The sequence below is a fragment of the Schistocerca cancellata genome, chromosome 5 (assembly GCF_023864275.1).
Source record: "Schistocerca cancellata isolate TAMUIC-IGC-003103 chromosome 5, iqSchCanc2.1, whole genome shotgun sequence".
NCBI classification, from domain to species: Eukaryota; Metazoa; Arthropoda; class Insecta; order Orthoptera; family Acrididae; genus Schistocerca; species Schistocerca cancellata.
In genome coordinates, this window is record NC_064630.1 from 491229563 (window position 1) to 491250205 (window position 20643).

The window sequence follows — 20643 nt, forward strand, 5'->3', positions numbered from 1 at the left end:
AACGCACGTAAAATACAGAGTGGCGCCAGATAAACCTGCCAGTTAAACTTTGCAACTCGCGAGACACCATCGCAGGAAGTGGAAAGATTTGTGCAATAAAATAAGCCTTACTTAACACATACGTTTCCATTGCCCGAACCTTATGAAGAAGTGAGAGGGAGCGACGCTCGTGTTCGATGATTGCACCCTGAATCTTATGCGTGACAGACTTCCAGTTTATCGTAGCCATCTTTGGCAGACAGCTGTCAATTATAACACCCAACGATCGACATCGGGTGACCTTCGAAGCCCATGGAATTTCAACAGCGCCAAATCCTCGCAAACTGAGTAGACATTTCTGTCATTAACCCGCGCTCCCGTAAGACGACAAAAGGCATCCAAAACTTCCCTCAGCAGTGGTATATCATCATGGGTACGCAGAAGAACCATAACGTCATCAGCATATGCACGAACGGTAAACCTTTCTCCCAGCAGTGACCAGCCACTCAGACGAGCAGCTATAATTCGCAATAATGGTTCCACAAACAAAGCACGTAGAGCGACATTGATAATGGACTCCCTTGAAGGACGCACTAACACATCGCGATTGGGGAAGTAAGACGGCCATTTACGTCAATGGACGCTCGAATACCAGTGATTAGAGAGATAAACAGCCGTCGTGCAGCATTGTTAAAACCAACAGTCTTCAATACTCGCATAAGGAATCCACGATTGGCGCGGTCGAACACTTGGTGAAAATCAATGAAAAGCAAAGCGCTTGGAACGGGAATGGTGGAAGCAATCCAAATTAAGTCTCGACATTCAGCAACGGGAGTCAGGAGAGTACGACCCGGAAAACAACTTTGAAGACTCGCGATGATGGTGGTCAACAATACCGATAGTCGGCTATTGACCGCTCGCGCCACTATTTTATAAACATAGTTGAAGAGGGTTATTGGGCGGACCTGATCCACACGCAAACGTCCCGGCTTTTTGGGAATCAGGACTATTTTAGCAACACTAAATCTGGGCGGCAGAAGGCCTCCCTGGAACACTTCATTCACCATGGAAGTTATCGTATCTCCTACACGGGCCAAAATCGTATATAAAACTCTTTGGAAAGGCCATCGGGGCCAGGTGATTTGTGGAGGGAGAACGAGCCACAATATCAAGTGTATCATCGCGATGGAATACAGAGAAAAACTCTTCCAGGAGAGCTGGTGTAACAACACGATCAAGGAGGGAGGTGAAATCAACAGACGGTGGACCGTCTGAATCCACTTCAGCATAAAGCTCGGAATAGTACTGGTAAATTTCACGCATGATATCAGATTGGGAGGACCACTTACGCCCATCTAGAGAACGAATGGTAGAAAGACATGTCCTTTGAGATCGCTTGTGAAGCCGGAGAAGATGATAGAGAGAGGTCAACTCATCTACGATTGAACGAGGCTGGGAACGCAGCTGGACCCCATCCAGTTGCCTACGTTTGAGTTGGAGAAGTTTTGCCTTCACACGGTGGACGTCGACGACCCTCAAGGGGGATTCACGAGCATTATCGTAAAGATCGCGAAGGACTACATAATAAAATTCCCTAGTGCGCCTTATTTCAGCCGCTTTTCAGCACTAAAATTCTTGAGTGCGTTTCGAATCCGGGGTTTAGCAAAGGTAACCCACCATTCGAGAAGTGAGGAATAACGCGGCTGGGACTGGGTTGTCCGCCGCCATACGTCTACGATGATGCCTTCCAGAGAGGGGCTCGTGAGATGTAGAGTGTTTAGCTTCCATAAAGGGCGCAAGAGATGGACCCGCTGCGGGACGTGGTTAAAAGTCATTGAAACAGCACAATGATCAGTGAAACTGGAAGGAATTACATCAATCGACAGAAGCTGACTTCATATGGGGGCAGATAAATAAAGCGGTCCAGTCGGCTACTTGAAGTAGCTGTAAAAAACGTAAACCGCACCAATGTAGGACATCTACAAACCCAAGCATCCTGGAAGAGCGAGGACGTCACCATATCATTAAGTTCACGACAAAATGTATAATTGGGGGTCTGATCAACACGGCGTAAGACGCAGTTAAAATCGCCCCCTAACAAAACCATGCGCGGGTTCCGTCGGAGTAAATAAACAACTTCTTCGTTATAGAACCGCGCGCGATCGGATGAACAACCAGATCCAGACGGAGCGTAAAGAAAAATTAAGGTGAGGTCATAAAAACTACAGCTTATACCGCGACCATCATCTAACTTTTCGAAGTCCGTCAGCGGGATTCCATCTCGATAAAACAAAGCCATACCGGTAGAATTTTGAGGCGCGACATTGAAAAACATAGAATACCCAGGAACACAAAACACATCAAATAATACCTGCCGGCCGCTGGTGGCCGAGCGGTTTTAGGAGCTTCAGTCTGAAACCGCGCGACCGCTACGGTCGCAGGTTCGAATCCTGCCTCGGGCATGGATGTGTGTGATATCCTTAGGTTAGTTAGGTTTAAGTAGTTCTAAGTTCTAGGGGACTGATGATCTGAGATGTTAAGTCCCATAGTGCTCAGAGCCATTTGAACCATTTTTTGAAATAATACCTCTTGCAAACACACGATATCAGCTTGGATATCGTAAGTAAACTGGCGTAACGTAGCAAGCCGTAATAGGGAACGTATCCTATTAACATGGAGGGTTAGAAATGTATACGCCTGCATCCGTTAACACTTGTAAGGTCAATAAAACAAGATTAAAGAAAAATCACTATCACGTCCGTCGCTCCCCAACGTCCGGAGGCGGGGAAAAGAAGGAATAATGCTAGTCCTCCCCACCTGATGCCGAGGAATCCTCGCTTTTCTTTTTACGACACCCCGCGGCACGGGCAGGTTAGAAACGCTGTTTCACACCACTCCGTGAAAATATACACTCTTGATGTGGAGGGGTTGAGGGCACGTCAAGCTCCGATTTGACAGAGGAGCCATCGTCACCGCACTTATCATAAATCGGGTAACACAACTCAGAACGACCAACAGCTACATGAGGTACAGAAGAGACAGGTAATGCTGTGCCGGTGTCGGGTAGCATCTCCTGAACGTCAGGAAGAGAACCCGTAGAATCCTGTTGTTCGACCGTCTCAGGGTGGAGGAGGGGTGGTACTGCACTGGAACACTGTAAAGGCTGGCCAGCAAGCGACGTCTGTGGGGGGACAACGGAACCCACGGGAACCGTCACGTCGACGGGTGAAGTGGGGGACGCGGATTGAACGCACATTTCAACATCAACAGAAGCAGCTACATTCTCTCTGGTAATACTGGAATCACAATTAACATCAGTGGACAACGCATTACCGCCAGAAGGTGCACCCTCTGTCAACGCCGTGTCAGAAGAACGAGACTGGAGTGGGGCGTCCTCGAAATCTGTACCGTCCTCAGTCCGCCGGCGTTTGACGATCGCTGAAGGAGCCGTCGTCCCCTCGTCGACAGAAACCACGTACGCGTCGGTAACGGTGGAAATTCGCGAGGAGTAGGTTGTAATGTTGCCCCTACATCGCTAAAAGCTGGAGACTGACTGACAGCTGACTGCGAAGTTACTATGTATGGTAACGTTAAAAGAAGACGTTTTTGATAAGACGACGTCAGAACAGTAGTACGGCGCGGGCAGTCAGATCTGAGATGACCGCTTTCGGAGAAAACAAGTTCCTTCTTGCCCTGTATACGTAACATGGATGCGGTAACCACAAACAGTTAAGTGGGGAGGAATATTATTTTTAACGCACATGTCCACAGTCCGGATACCATTATAACACTAGAAGCGATGTTGTGCTGACCAGCGTTCCCTTCGGATATGCCGTATGATTCCAAACGGAAGCAACGCTGTTTTAAGAAATGAATCGTCCACTTCAGGGGGAAGGTTATAAATTGCAACCGGAGTGCACTCGAGTGCTGCATTTTCAAGGAGGACTTGACTAACAGAACCATCGCGATGTGTAAACAACACTTTAGAACCAACCCGGGAGAGAAGTCTTTCTACTTGAACGGGATCGTAAAACTTCACAAAGAATGCATACAAATCAGAATCAAAGTAAGCAGTAACTACCTGATCAGGTGTAACACGGATAACATCAGCCAACCAATCGTGAATTTCTAAGGAGCCAGGTTGAACACGACGCGTACTCTTGTCAAAACTGAAACGAACAGTAGCTCGACGAGGAACAGATTTAGGAAAAATGGTGCTGAGCACTATGGGACTCAACTTCTGAGGTCATTAGTCCCCTAGAACTTTGAACTAGTTAAACCTAACTAACCTAAGGACATCACTAACATCCATGCCCGAGGCAGGATTCGAACCTGCGACCGTAGCGGTCTTGCGGTTCCAGACTGCAGCGCCTTTAACCGCACGGCCACTTCGGCCGGCACAGATTTAGGAGACTCGACAGACACCATGGCACGGGCAGAAAACACCGCCGCCAAGAGGAAAACGACAACAAACTCCACTACGCAACTACGATGTGACTCCGGCCGATACACCAACAAGACTGAGTAGCTTCGACACAAGCGGCGCTGCGGCACAGGCGGAAGTTAACGGCAACCTGCTCGCTCGACGCGCAAGGCGACACTCTAATGATAATGAGGACAACACAACATCCAGTCCCTGAGCGGAGAAAATTTCCGACCCAGCTAGGAATCGAACCCGGGCCCCTTGGCGTGACAGACCGCCGCGCTGACAACTCTTTTTTTTCTTTTTTTTTAATCTCATTTTGTTCTACATTGCACGTTGACTTTGTTCGTGGCGGACGTCCTATGGCACTTGTTTTGGTTGTTCGTTGATCCGTTCACTCAGTTTTTTTATTACAGAGAATAGCTAAACCCTTTGACCGAACAAGCTGAGCTACCGTGCCGGCAACCACTCAGCTATCGGGGCGGACTAGCTATGGACTCTTGGCGTAACTAAAGCTGAAAAAGCTCCATGACTGTTGTTGTTTTCTACTTTTTTCAGTCCAGTACCTTTTCATGGGAACACGTCATAAAACGTTCTTTTCCTGGAGTTCCAACACTGCTTTTTTCTCTTGATTTGATAGAACATACATTACTGTAAAATATTAAGATATAATTGTGTTTAAATTCACGCTATTTTACCTATAATCATCAAACACGAAATGAAGCACAGAAGACCTCCATTTTCGATGGGAGAGCTTCAATATCCCATCTCATTATAATTATTAGGTTTTCTGTAGCTTCCCTAAGTCACTTTAAGCAATTTACGAAATGATTCTACCGACGGGTTGCAGCCAAATCCTCTATACTTCCTGCACCACAACGCCATCTCTTGCTTCCTTTCCACCAAATCAAATTCCACATCTTTAACTTCTGATATCGAAAAGTTCTCAATAGCTCGTGCCACCCAACTAACAGCTATTTGTCGAGAATCTTCTTACACTCCCATCAGCTGTTATGAAGATCTTTCCTGTACTATCAGTGTCGAGTGTTGCTAACCTTTGCAGACACAAGGCACTGTAAGTGAAAAACCTCTTGTGTCAGATGATGATTAGCAACAGTTGAAACTTGTAGCAATAATAATGGTGGTGTAAAATGATATTGACTGATGACAGAATCATCTAATTCGACACTTTTTTCAGAATATGAAATGGTACACCATTAAATACAGTATAAACGGAGCACCACAAAGTCGGCAGAAAATGTTGGACCAAGACGCACTGGTACTATTTCGCTGCTTTCTGACTTATTCCTTAAGTATTTACTTGTAATTATAAAATGAATTTGTATGGAGAAATGTGACTTATGAAATTCATTGAAGACTTTTTCTCGTTACAAATGGTTACTAGCGTATCCTGCCAAAAAATATTTTTGATATAGTTAAAAAAGGAAATACTGATGTTTTAGCAATAACTTAAAGCCTCTGCAGGTTACCTTGTAAAGGATGTGCAATGCATATCCGAAATTTGGCTTGAAATGTTGAAGTACAGTCACACATTTTAGGATTTACAAATCATTGCGGAAATTGGGTTAAGGAAACTTTCTTAAACCAGATTCATTGTATTGAGAGAGCAGTCACTACTCAGTATAATTACTGAGAAGAAATCATTTGGTATGAAATTACCCTGGCTGCCGGAGTCGCCGTCTCCGTTCCAGTCAAAGTGGTAGGCAAACATCGGCAGCGACGTGTGGATAGTGTGCAGTTCGATGCTCCTCGATACACCGTGAAACGTGTTGAAGTCGCCCGTCATCTGAAAAGCGCAACATTTGCTGTAAATCTGTCACTTTTATACAACAGTTGCACAGTTAGTCCTCACTGCAGTTTGAACAAATCTTTTACATTAACGTATGTTCCTTATCGATCCGCTTACCTCCACCAACAGGTTTATGTTGTCCTTGGTGAGCTTCTCGTCTCCAAAATAATATTCCCAAGCACGCCTTCCTATTTTCGCCATCATTTCTGGTTCACCCTCGACGACGATACCCAAATATTTGGGAAGCTCTGTCTCTGGATCGTCGTTCAGTTTCTGCATCAGTTCAGGAGACTCCAGCACCTCTGCCAAAAAACGCACCAGAATAATTTAAGTCCCTCAATACGAAATTCCAGAATGTACAATAAAACTTTTTTTCAACGGACTAAGAAGGCTAAAAGATGCAGATGAATTAATATTGAAATCCTGCGTTCTCACGTCGCACCGTAAAATACAAAATGAGGATTGTTATAAAACTTAAGTGAAACTAAAATTAGAGACTATATGATTTTAGGAACAGTTTCTTTCATATCATGACAGGCATCAGAAAGTTGCATCCATTCGTCACTTTTACAGCCCAGTTACGAGCATGAAGGAAAATTTAACGCTGGTGAATAATCGAGATACATCTCTTGTAATGAATGTACATGACGCAAAATCGTGCGTAGTTGTTCTCTTGCGCTGTCAGACATACATATAAAATGTCTCCACAAGTTGTCAGGAAACGCTGTGATTTTAAATCAGTAGCACCTCGTTTTCCGTAGTTTTTCACAAAACGAATACATTATTGAAAATTCTGACAGATTAAATTGTTTGCTGCGTAGGAATACGAAATCGAAACATTGCCTTTCGCAGGCACTGCTTTTACTGACTATGTACAAATTTTTGCTGCTTAACACGCTATTATATGAATTACTTTATGTGTGAAGAACTGGATAGTCAATACATCCACGGAATTGATGCTAGACTCTCATTAAAATAATAATAATTATTTTTTTTAATAACGAATTCCGAAGTCATGTCCTGTGCCAATCTTTTTGTCTCAAAGCAAAGTAGGTCTTGTACCCAACTTCCCAAGTTGTTGTCTGGACTGGATATATTCCAATCTCTGTCTTCCCCTACAGTTTTTACCCCCTCCTCCGCAGTACCGCGGAAGGTAAACGCTGTTGTCTTAACGCATGTCTTAACACATGTCGCTTCTTGTTGTTAGCGTTTTCGTATGTTACCTTCTTCGCCTATTCTGACCTTATCCCTTATCTTACCAGTCCATCTAATTTGCAACATTCTTCTGTAGCACTTCATCTTAAACGTTTCGATTCTCTTTTATTCCGTTTTTTCCACTGTCCATTATTAATTCTTCATCTTCACTGAAGATAGTAATATTATCAGCGGATCTTTTCACTGATATACTTCCACCCGGAATTCTAAACCCACGCTTCAATCTCTCAGTTATTTTCATCATTGCTTGTTCGATATATAGGTTGAACATTTTTACACTCTTCTTAATCGGAGCACACTCTGGTGCCCTACTTTTTCTAGAGCCAGGGTCCTCGTAAGCCTACACAAAAAAATTCATTCGTATCATAATACAAATATTACTTAAAGGCTAGGCCATTCATCACGATAACCTGTCAACCTCGCTATTCATAATACTCAGGTTATACACACAGAAAGCCGGCAGCTGTGGCCGAGCGGTTCTAGGTGCTTCAGTCCGGAACCGCGTTGCTGTTACGGACGCAGGTTCGAATCCTGTCTCGGGCATGGCTGTGTGTGGTGTCCTTAGGTTAGTTAGGTTTAAGTATTTCTAAGTCTAGGGGACTAATGACCTCAGTTGTTAAGTCCCAGAGTGCTTAGAGCCATTGGAACCATAGACACAGAAAGTAGACAGTAAACAGAAATGTTTTTGTTAATACCACAATTTATAAGAACCAAAAGTACCATACTATTTCACACATAAGTGTTAAACACTCCCAAAGGCAACACATCCAAAAGGCAACCATTCCAATTTCCCAGCGGACTGTAATCCTTCGATTTGCTGAAGGAAATCTTATGATCTGCCACAAACCCCAAAAGTAAAATTATAGTCTCAGGGGGAGGCGGCGCAAGGTATGGGAAGATCCACTCTAAGCTGAACAGAGTTCAGAGGCAGGCATCGATAACCAAAAAAATTTCAGAGGTACACTTCAAAAACCAAAAGTAGCATGTGCTCGGTAGACCACTGTATTGGTTTTGTGCACACATCAAGTAGACTGAAAACAAGTCAGATCATAAATTCTTACTGCATTCATATACATTAGTAGTTCGACTGCCATTATTTGGTACAACCAGGTATCATGTGATCTGATAACCCGTATTCAAGCAAAAAGTAAAAGGCGGTCTGAGAACCACTGTAAGGTATGTGTATCAGTTAACGACCACTCAAGATTCAACAGCTTCTGTATTTTTAATTTTGGCATTGAAGGAAATGCTATACACGGTACTAGAAAGTCAACTTACTTCTTTATTAGAGAAAAACAAGTAAAATTAAAAATTTCATAACTTTTACTGATGTAAGTAAGTTAGTCGTCAACGCGATCTTCTTAAAACCTCTGGTTCTAAATACGGCCCAAAGAGTGTACTTAGGCCCATGCTTTAAATTACTATAGAAACAGAAAATAAAAGAGGCTCTCAGATTAATTGCTAGTATATTATTGTAACAAAGCAATCTAATAGCAAATTACTCATTCAAGTACAATAGTAATAATGCTCATGAATTAAAGAAAACTGTTATCACTTACAAACACAGAGACGCGTGGCGCCTTATATCGCTCCTCTCTAGAGCCTGTGTATCGGGAGAATGACTCATGCTTACACAGTGACAGATGGCCTGAGGCGAGTTCAGTCGAGTACTTAGTTCTAATTTTCATCTGCTAGACGACAGTAGCGGACAGGACTAAACAGAAAGAACTATAATATAGTTAAGAATTTTGACCACTAGAGTCTTTTTCTACAAACAGGGACGCTGAAATAGTTTTCCTCTTGGTATTTATAGCTTTATGTTGTGATGCCATTTTTTCACGCAGATATGTAAAACATTTCGAAAACATTTAATGGAAGCACTAGACACTGTGTTTCTCCGTCATCAGTTTTTGGCGGTGGTTTCTGAAAGTTACTGATCGAAGGATTTCCTGACTTCATGAAGACCACCTATTGCTGAGTCATCAGATCACTGGTCAGACACAGCATGGCTGCAACAGGACACTCCGCTAAAACTGAAGGTACAAATGCAGATTCGGGATTCGCTTGAGGATTGACAGGAAAAATTCCCATTCCCTTGAAACCAGCAGTCAAGTTAATTGGTGTCATTGCTCTCAGACAAACACTTCAGAAAATTTCGCCGAACTTCACATGTGTGACAGGTCTCACTCCTGTTGTTGTCCTGTAATTTAGCACAGCGTCGACCGATAGCTTGAAAACACGCTTGTAGAAAGGTTGAAATTCATTCTTATGCATCTTTCCTTTAAATATATTCAGGGGTGCGGTATGTTGACGCACATTATTTTCGCATAGTACCAGTGCTACATTCTAAGAGTGTTCAGGAGCAATAATATAAAATATTATTGCTCCCTTCTGGGCAAACACTCATTTTGGCTATGCAGAGCCAAGCATCATTTTCTCTCATTCATTGTATATATATTTTGGTGTTTTCCCATAAAATTTATCAAGCATTACTTTTTTCACTTTTTTCAAAATAATCTGAAACGATAATTAGTTTAATTTGGGGAAGATGTGTCAAAATTCATCACTTGAGCACTCATTATTGCGACATCACGATGGCGCTGTAGAAATAGTTGTTTTGCTAGCTACGAGGGTAAGCTGAAAAGTAATGCAAAAATGCATTTGGAACACGATCAAAAACAATAAGAAAGATCGGGCAAGAGTACATTAAAATCAAATACTTAAGTCTCAAAATCATATACTTATTTTTCAACATGGTCGCCGTTAACACTATCATATTACTCCCAACATGTAACAAGATTTTTCATTCTGTCACTGAAAAATCTTCGGACGTTTCTCGAATGCAGGACTTGGTAGCTGCTTTCACCTCATCGGCCGAGGTGTAATGATTCCTTCTGTACCTTTTCAGTAGAGGCAAGAAATAAAAATCGCACGGTGCAAGATCGGTGTAGCAAACTTCAGGTTTCCTAAATGTTCAATAGTGAAGCCGAAACATTCATTGGATATTCTAATATGGTTTGTGAAACGCTTTTGAGTGATTCGACGGTCACTTTGAATCATATCGTCGACGAGTTTGCGATGTTTATCGTCGGAGACAGAGATTGTATACCCGCTGCATGTTTCACCAACAACTATGGCTTTTCGAGGCACGCAGTCACGAAATTTTATCATCCATCGATTTACAGTAGACCTAACAACAGCAGCACCACCAAAAACACCCTTAAACAACGATGAACGTCCCTAGGAGTCACTTTGTCAGCAGTTAAAAATTAGATAACTGCACGGTGTTTGAAGAGTGTTTTAATATTACTCATTTCGCAAAAAGTAAACGCTGGTTTTTTTACGAGTTTACTTGTCAGGGCTCGTCTGTGTCAACCAGTCTAAATATTCTGCCACAAAATACCTTCTCTTGTCCCGAACTTAATATGGTGGGTGTACCCATTTCCTGTTCACAATGACACTTTGAATGTAACTGCGTAAAGCTTGTAGAATGATTCGGAATTCCCTAGCAGCGGTTCTCACACACATTGCATTTCCAGTTTGCCTCTAACGATCTTCCAAAGGCCTCCTGTGACCACTGTCTTCGCTCTTTGGCTTCATTGTTATCCCCCGCATTTTTTCCTAAGAGAAATAACGAAAGTCATTGATTTAGGCTTATTTATTCTACTTTTTGTAAAAACCTCGCCGTCAAGACTGTTCACACATGGAAACTCCCACGTAAACCATAATTAATTGTGGCAGAGCATAGTGTGATGTGATTCTCAGTAATGAAAGATTATCACCCTTATTGTTAAAAGAAATGTATTAAATGAGGCCCACTTGTGTTTTACTAGGAATCTCCTCGTTAAGATATTGAACATTTAAACAACACTAAAAATTTAGCAACTTTAATTAATCAGTTATAGATGCGTATAAACAAGCTTCCCTGGCATATACACCGCCGGAAAAAAATAGTACACCTGGAAAGAAGATGTCGATTTCGATTTGATGACAGCTTGTGCCACATGGGGCATAGCGAATCTGGCGATAAATATTCCAACGTCGTCCGCCATCGGGTAGCGTAGTGTCATGGCTACCAGAGCGCCACCTGTGCCTATTCTTCAATAGGGAGTGCTCACAGCCAGAAGGCTCAGTGTAATGCAGACGTGTGAAGCGAGCAGGCAACAATGCCACAGAGACGCACTCTAGCTTCCTACAGCCAACTCATCAAGTTTGAGAGGGGTTAAATTGTGGCCTTCTGAGTGGCGGGAGAGTTCTTTCAAAGAATTGTCACACAAGCTGGAATCGTTGCGTCGGCTGTCTAACGATGCTGGTCACGTGAACTTTCTCACACTTGTAGACGAGGTTCTGGACGTCCACGCAGCACAGACACCTACCAGGATCGTTGTATTGTAAGGACAGCACTGACAGATCGTATAGCTACCACAGCACAGATAAGAGGGCTTGTGAGCCCAGACATGCCAACACGGATGGTTGTGAACCGATTATTAGCAGTGGGATTTCGGGCACGCACACCTCTAGCCCGTCTTGCCGCAGTATCGACTTGCACGGCTCGACGGGTGCCCTCAAAGGATCACATGGAAGATGGTATGGCGAGCCGTGGTCGTCAGCGATGAAAGCACATTCTGCCTGCAGGCAATGGATGGTCAATAGCGAGTACGACGTAGACCTAGTGAGCGCTGTCTCGTGGAATGCATTCGCCCAAGATTCCAAACCAGGCCTTATGGTCTGGGTTGCGATAAGCTGCTACTCTTCATTCACCTTTGGTGTTACTGGCGTTTTATTAGGCATCTCCTCGTTAAGATATTGAACCAGAATGTTGTTTGGCCAGCTCTTTTTCCGTTCTTTCAAAGAAAGGTGAGGCGCTTTTCCAACAAGATAATGGTCACCCACACACTGCCTTTCAAACTGAACGTGCTCTGCAAGATGCGCAGCAACCTTTCTGGTCAACACGGCCTCTGGACTTTTCTCCAACCGCTTGCGCTACTGATCTGTAAATGTAATAATTTCATTTACTCCATACGCACTGTTGCAATATTAAATCTTGAGTGAATTGGAAACCTCTAAAAGGGTATACTAATTTTTTCTGGCAGTGTACGAATATAGTAGATACATATAGTCGATTACATAAAAATTATTCTAAATATCTGAAAAGTAATGCAAATCACTTACAAGCAACAACGCAAAATAGAAAGACATGAATCACAGCTGAAGTGGTACCCCAGAGCCGTCGAGTGCTTCTGCTGCCACCTTCCAAGTCTCCCTCATACTATCAGAATTACTAGCAGTGGGCTTCATTGAAAATCGGGTCTTATTTGATACATCTACCTTGTTAGTACTACCACGGATTTCATCGAAATGCAGATAGATATACTAGCAGTTATCGTCGAAAACAAAGTTGCACAATAATTATGTCTTTTGTTCCCTGGAACTCATTACATCTGCCATCTATAGTTACTCTCTCTCTGCCTTTAGTGGGCAATCATATTGTTCCCAGAGAGCAACTATATTTCATTTCTTATCCTAAACGGCGCATCTAACGTTATCCGGATGCAATAACGTTACTTTTACATCTATTTGCCTATTTGATCAAAATTTATTATACTGGCTATGCACTCCCTGCTTCGCTCGCGTATACTGTATCGTCCACACCTACTTTTTTCCTTCTTTAATCGAATTTTTTAAGTTATTCACATATTACTGCACCTTCTAAACTTTTCATGCAAGTTAAGGCCATAGAAGTATGGTCTTCTCTGAACGCACTTCTTACCAAAAATCGGTCTTGGTAGCTGGAATCCAAGGTTTTTTTTAATCATGCCATTTTCGTTCTTGTGATAATATTTCCATAGAAACTTCATCCCCAGACACGTATTTTTTATATCTAACAGAGAAGTGAAATGCCAGATTTCATCTATTTAGACTTAAAATTTTTTTACATAATGAAATATTTCTAAAAAAAATTCATTCTCAATTTCACCCCCTTAAGGGCTGAATTTTAAAAAATAGTGATATTCGCATTTTTTTAAATTCTAACATAGAAACCAAGTACAGATTTTCGTAGATTTAGCTATTAAAATGCTTGCATGATGCAGTAATTTCATGAAACTTTTCATCACCCATTTCACTCCCTTAGAAGGCTCGTTTGCCAAAAACAATGAGACAAGTTTTCTTTTTTCTTTTAATCGAGAAGTCAAATACCAATTTTCATAGATGGAGCTTTAAAATGCTTTAATAGTTCTTCAATAAGGTTTTATTTTAAATAAAATCATGCACCGAACGTTTTACCCCATGGGGGTTAAATTTCCTAAAAGGCTGAAACAAAATACCAAATTTTATAATTTAGCTTCAAAATTTCTTTAATAACGAAATATTTTCTAGAAGCCTATATCCCCTATTTCACCCCGTTTGGGGTTGAATTTCGAAAAATGCCTTCTTAAACGACGCAGACAGTGGAAAATCGTCACCTTCTGCAAATTTCAAGTTTCTGTCGTTAGTGGTTTGGGGTGAGCGATGATGAGTCAGAGAATCAGTTGGGACATTATTTTATATGTAGAGAGTTATATTTTCTATTACTCTACATAAACATATTCATCTGTTGTGCCACACTTTTATAGCGTTGCCCCAAACTGAGACAGCTCTGATTCAAGTCATTGTAGAGGGAAGAAGTAGATAACAAACAAACAAGAAACTCTGAAAATTTTGTGCGCGATGTTTCCTCAGTTCTGCATGTTATTTACCGAATCATTATAGAATTCTTGGCGTAACATCTTAAGCAGCTGAAAGTTTTCTGTCAGGTCCCTGAGGACGAAAAACAGAAAATAATGTATATTCACAGAAGACAGGCAAGAACTGGCAGACTTCAATTTAGCCTGCAGTTTACTTTGCTTCAAGTCTGGTTTCAAGTCGGGTTTCTGAAGGTATGCGAGGAACAATTAAGAATATTTACCTGTTCTGCGAGTACTGTATTAGTTTACTGCGTCACTGTACTGGCAGCACAACCTTGAGATTGCATCTTAACTACAATTCCAGAGACAGAAGAAGCATAGAACTTACTGGACGCCTGGGATAGACCGTCGCGGCTGTTGGTGCCTATTATCCAGGAACGTTGCTCTTTTATGACCACCGAGAACTCGATCAGCTTCTCCGTCGTGTTGAAGCGCAGCGTGCGGTTACGTGGCATGAAAGGCTCCAGTGTAGGCGCGAACGGCGTCCCTCTGTCCTGCACAAATACCACATTGACCCAATATATCGAGTGTTCGCCGGCGCATTTGTTTCGAAGGAGTAAATTCCGATATGTGTGTGTGGGGGGGGGGGGGGGGAGGGGGGCGGGGGGTGGGCGCACGAACGCGAGCGCGTGCGACAGAGAAAGCAGACAGCGGATTAATCAGACGAAGGAGAGTGCAGGAATAGAAGAGAAAGATTACAGAAAGAGATTAGACAGGCAGAGAGCTTAAGACAGAATGTACACAGAGAGAAGAAGAGTTTCGTGAAATAGCGAAATTATGCAGAGCTATTTACATCTAGCGCCCAGCTCACCTTGCATCGATGCACAATGACTTGTTAGTTTCACACTTTAAATAAAACTACAACACATAATTTTATCCTTGTATGTATCATTTCGGAATTACTTCTGTCAGTTGGAACGAAAATTTCCTTCATTTTAAGATAACGTAACATAGAAACCACAAAATAAAAATCATTCTTCTGTTCCTCGTACGACGTTATTCGGATAGATGTTCTAATATAAGCCAAGGTGGATTAAGAGGGGACAAATTCTCGAAACTTCGTAGTAATCAAAGTTTTCCAATCTGAAATTCTGTCAGTACATGTCACACGTGTAACTTCCCATTGGATATTTCTGTTGTACTGTATAATAATTCTTGCTGCAAGACAATGTCGGAAATAAGTCTTACTGTAGAACATGGTAATAATAGCTCACATGGTAATAAATCGTATCAATAACCTTTTCCCGTCAGGTTGTCAATAGTCCATTATTAGGTATACATATTAGCCGTATTTAGTCAGATTAGCTGGAGTTCATAAGTTAGTTATATAATACATGGATCGTTTTGCATTATATATCGTAATGATGCGGAACGAGTCATTTTACATTCATATTGCAAATTAATTTGTACATACAGTAACATTCTCAACATTTCTGATTTTTTTAATTTATTTATTTACTTTTTATTACAAAAAGAAAAAATTATATACCAATATGAGTTAGTAATTCCTGCCCATCACCCTTTTACACATTGCAGTAATAGAAATTCTTCTACGGAACAGAAGGAGTTGTCAAGGGTAGACTTTCTCAGTTTCTTCCATATTTTATTTTCTCGTCGGTCAGACATTTTATGCCAGTGAGTAAGTGATAAAAATTTTTGTTGCAGCATTGTGCAGCCCTTTTTTATGCTAAAGACAACTTAAATGTGGGGCGATAATGTCACTTTTCCTTCTGGTATTGTAATTATGTACATCATTGTTCCTTTTGAACTACAGTGGATTATTTACAACAAACTTCATGAGGGAATAAATATACTGTGAAGCAGTAGTCAGAATCCCCAACACCTTAAACAGGTGTCTACCATAAAATCGTAGATGAGCACCGCATATTATACTTACAACACATTTTTGCGCAATGAAAACTTTCGTTTCTTAAAGATGAGCTACCCTAGAACATTATTCCGTACGACATTGTTGAATGAAAATATTTAAAATATGCCACCTTACTGATTCGTCTCTTGCCGAGATTTGCACTCATTAAAAGCGCAAATATAGCTGAACTAGGTTCTTTTTTGAGTTCCAAAATTTTTTTCCCAATTTAAATTCTCATTAGTATGGACCCATAAGAATTTTAAAGTTTCCACCCTATTTATTATTTCCCCACCATGTATTACACTTATCACTGGTATAGTACCTCTACATGTGCGGAACTGCATGTGTTGTGTCTTTTTACAACTGAGGCTGAGACCACCCACAAAAAACAGTGAATGATACTTTTAAAAAGCTTGTTCACCATTTCTTCTGTTACTGTACGTATGCTTGGATTGATAATAATACTAGTGTCATTTGCAAAAATAACTAATTCTGCTTGTTGTATATATATACACTCCTGGAAATTGAAATAAGAACACCGTGAATTCATTGTCCCAGGAAGGGGAAACTTTATTGACACATTCCTGGGGTCAGATACATAACATGATCACACTGACAGAACCACAGGCACATAGACACAGGCAACAGAGCATGCACAATGTCGGCACTAGTACAGTGTATATCCACCTTTCGCAGCAATGCAGGCTGCTATTCTCCCATGGAGACGATCGTAGAGATGCTGGATGTAGTCCTGTGGAACGGCTTGCCATGCCATTTCCACCTGGCGCCTCAGTTGGACCAGCGTTCGGGCTGGACGTGCAGACCGCGTGAGACGGCGCTTCATCCAGTCCCAAACATGCTCAATGGGGGACAGATCCGGAGATCTTGCTGGCCAGGGTAGTTGACTTACACCTTCTAGAGCACGTTGGGTGGCACGGGATACATGCGGACGTGCATTGTCCTGTTGGAACAGCAAGTTCCCTTGCCGGTCTAGGAATGGTAGAACGATGGGTTCGATGACGGTTTGGATGTACCGTGCACTATTCAGTGTCCCCTCGACGATCACCAGTGGTGTACGGCCAGTGTAGGAGATCGCTCCCCACACCATGATGCCGGGTGTTGGCCCTGTGTGCCTCGGTCGTATGCAGTCCTGATTGTGGCGCTCACCTGCACGGCGCCCAACACGCATACGACCATCATTGGCACCAAGGCAGAAGCGACTCTCATCGCTGAAGACGACACGTCTCCATTCGTCCCTCCATTCACGCCTGTCGCGACACCACAGGAGGCGGCCTGCACGATGTTGGGGCGTGAGCGGAAGACGGCCTAACGGTGTGCGGGACCGTAGCCCAGCTTCATGGAGACGGTTGCGAATGGTCCTCGCCGATACCCCAGGAGCAACAGTGTCCCTAATTTGCTGGGAAGTGGCGGTGCGGTCCCCTATGGCACTGCGTAGGATCCTACGGTCTTGGCGTGCATCCGTGCATCGCTGCGGTCCGGTCCCAGGTCGACGGGCACGTGCACCTTCCGCCGACCACTGGCGACAACATCGATGTACTGTGGAGACCTCACGCCCCACGTGTTGAGCAATTCGGCGGTACGTCCACCCGGCCTCCCGCATGCCCACTATACGCCCTCGCTCAAAGACCGTCAGCTGCACATACGGTTCACGTCCACGCTGTCGCGGCATGCTACCAGTGTTAAAGACTGCGATGGAGCTCCGTATGCCACGGCAAACTGGCTGACACTGACGGCGGCGGTGCACAAATGCTGCGCAGCAAGCGCCATTCGACGGCCAACACCGCGGTTCCTGGTGTGTCCGCTGTGCCGTGCGTGTGATCATTGCTTGTACAGCCCTCTCGCAGTGTCCGGAGCAAGTATGGTGGGTCTGACACACCGGTGTCAATGTGTTCTGTTTTCCATTTCCAGGAGTGTACATGGGAAACAGTACTGGAGCTAACATCGAATCTTGGGGAACTCCATATGTGATTTCTCCCCAGTCAGAATTATATTCCTGGACTATATGGTTTGATTTACTAGGTACAACTTTCTGCATTCTTTTCGTTTGATATGACATTATGCATTGCTTGGCTTTACGGTAATGGGTGGGGTTTAGTGCACTAGATGCGGAGCGTCAGTGACAGACGGGAGCAAAGGTCATTATTTTGTCAGGGATGGCGGGAGGGAAAGCGACGCTATGTGTGTGATGGATTGGGCTCTTTCCTTGGTTCAGTGCCTGAGGTGTGGATGAAACTTTGGTGGTTCCACCATTAGTCATTTATTGACAAAAAATACTTTGTGGATTTGGTGGATCTGCATACCGCTTAGTACTTGAAGATCCTTCTGTGTTAAAAGCACTTGGCTTAGTGATTAGACGGTGTGGTTACTCAACAGTGAATTAATAAAGCAGTAAAGAGATTTGTTGCATTCTGCCAACCGTCGTCAGAGTTGTCACAGTGAGTTCAGTGTGCGTTTGTGTGCCTAATGAATTTGATGTCACTCATTTGGTACTTAGTTTTGGCTCGCTTTGCGATTGTTTCCGCAATGACGTGTGGTTGCTGATTCTGGTTGGTTACATTTCGGTTTTGCTTAGCATGCAGATCGAGTGGGGTTTTTAGTTACTGTTAGTTTGTCTGGTGTTCTGTACTGTGACTTGTTTGTTCAGATTTTCGGGTTAATGGAATCGGACAGGGTACTTTCTCGTTCCTGACGCTCTAAGAACAGTATTCTGGGGACATAGTGGAGTCCACTCGTTCCGGCTTTGGCGTACTGTTCCATCGTTGTATTTTGTGTATCGGGCTTCAGGTAGCTTCAGCAAGATTATCATTTGTCATTTGTCAGATTGCCACTAGTCTGAGTTACCATCTTGTGAAGAGAAAGCAACTTTTGGCTGCCTATCTCTTCGCTCGCGAAAGTGTTTTTAACCGGACCTTCTCAGAGGTCGATTGCTGGAGCAACGTCTGTGACTGGTCCTTGTGTTTTATTATTGTATTCTTTATTACCATACCTTGTAATACCTACGTTAAAGGTTATATATGTCCAGTTAATAGTTGTGGTTGCCTTCTGGAATAAATCTAGCAGTGTAAGGGTTGTGTTACAAGGTTTACCATCATCATATTTCACCTGTTTTGTGGTAAGTTGCTTGTTTCTTTTAATTAACCTTTGTTTGTATTTGCTGTTTTACAGCAGGTTTCTAATTTTTTGTATATAGTTGCCGTTCCTGGAGCGTAAGGGCTTCAGCCGTGATTGTGGACATTTGCTTTAAAAAAATGGTATTTCTATTTTATCAGTAAGTCTTAAAACCTTATTTACTGCCATTCCTGGCGTCTGATACCTTCTGCTGTGTTTGTGGCCACTTACCTATTAATATTTTAATACCTGTAAGTCGTAAATTTCAGCGAGTCCTTAAACATGCTTAATTTATTGCCATTCTTGGCGTGTAAGCCATTCAGCCGCGATCACAGTGGCTTGTTTTTTTAAAACATTATTTGTATCTTTATTTTATGGTGATTTGCTAAATTGTAACGCACTGAAATCACTATTATTTATAAAGTTGTTTATTCCTTCATTAATAACGTGTGATATTTTTTAATTATTTGTTGAGTCTGGAATTACTGTTTTAAAAATAAATGTATGTAACTGTAAAAGCAACCAATAGTAACTGATTAAGGGCCCGGCCACAATCGTAACCGAATCCTGCCTTCCCATGACTATCAGGTTTCAGTACCCGTGACCCGTTGCGACGGCGGCGCAGTCTTCTCGTCAATTCTTAACAAGCGGCTACTGCGTAGCGTGGAGTGCTCCGTACCGGAACCGAACCAGTGACCCTAAGGTTCGGCGTCTTCTGGGAGAGTTCATCAACATCTAGGTTCACAGGTGACCCATTCGGTGAGGCCACGGTCTCTTCACCCTCACCAGCCACCTGGGTAAGTGCCATGCGAATTTCTTTCTGGTAACATCTGGGATGGCATCTTCCACGTTGACCTGTTGACGCGGAACCGACATCTTCTTCTGTCAAGTGGCGTAGCGGATAAGTCGTTGTAGCGAATTTCGCTTACTAACCATCAGTCCATCCGTGCAGGGGACGTTTCTTTGTGTCTTCCTTCTCCTCTCAAAGGACCACCTCATGCCCGTTTGTCGGAGGTTTTACTCGGTGTTTTAGCCAATGTCGCGAAGTTTTTAGGGCGCCGGCTGACTCTTTGATCTTTGATCTGTGCTTCTCACTTTCGGCAGAAACGTGACCAATGTCGACACATGTGCCGTTTTTCACTGTTTCACCTCTATGGTGGCGTGGTTGGGCATTGCCTTGTCGTCCTCCTCATCGCCAGATACGTCGCGTACGTGAGTTCAGTATGCTGACAGTTCCTGGAGCATTGACTGCTGGTGTGCGAAGTGTGCTGGTCGTTGTTCTCCTTGGAAGCATTGCCCGTCTGCTCGGTTGCTGATCTGTCGAAGTGCTGGCTGCTGCTTCACATACTCCACTGGTCACCGGCCTCCTTGTTCGACTGGTGTCGCTTCCGAATATTGTGATTTACGTGTCAAAGTCTCTAAAACGTTCACTTAACCTGTAGTAAATCCTTACGTATTTTTCTGCCGGCTATCTGCTTAGAACAACCATAAG

At 43.0% G+C, this 20643-nt stretch overlaps 1 protein-coding gene across 1 annotated transcript in view; it reads right to left on the bottom strand.

The window, feature by feature from the left end:
* Positions 1 to 20643, bottom strand: part of LOC126188619 (venom carboxylesterase-6-like) — a 122465-nt gene that overhangs the window by 21840 nt on the left and 79982 nt on the right. Inside the window, exons 6-8 of the mRNA XM_049930221.1 lie at positions 14481 to 14646; positions 6330 to 6514; positions 6083 to 6209 (exon numbers count right to left, since the gene is read on the bottom strand). Coding sequence (XP_049786178.1) covers positions 6083 to 6209; positions 6330 to 6514; positions 14481 to 14646 — 478 coding nt within the window. The remainder of the gene's footprint in view (positions 1 to 6082; positions 6210 to 6329; positions 6515 to 14480; positions 14647 to 20643) is intronic.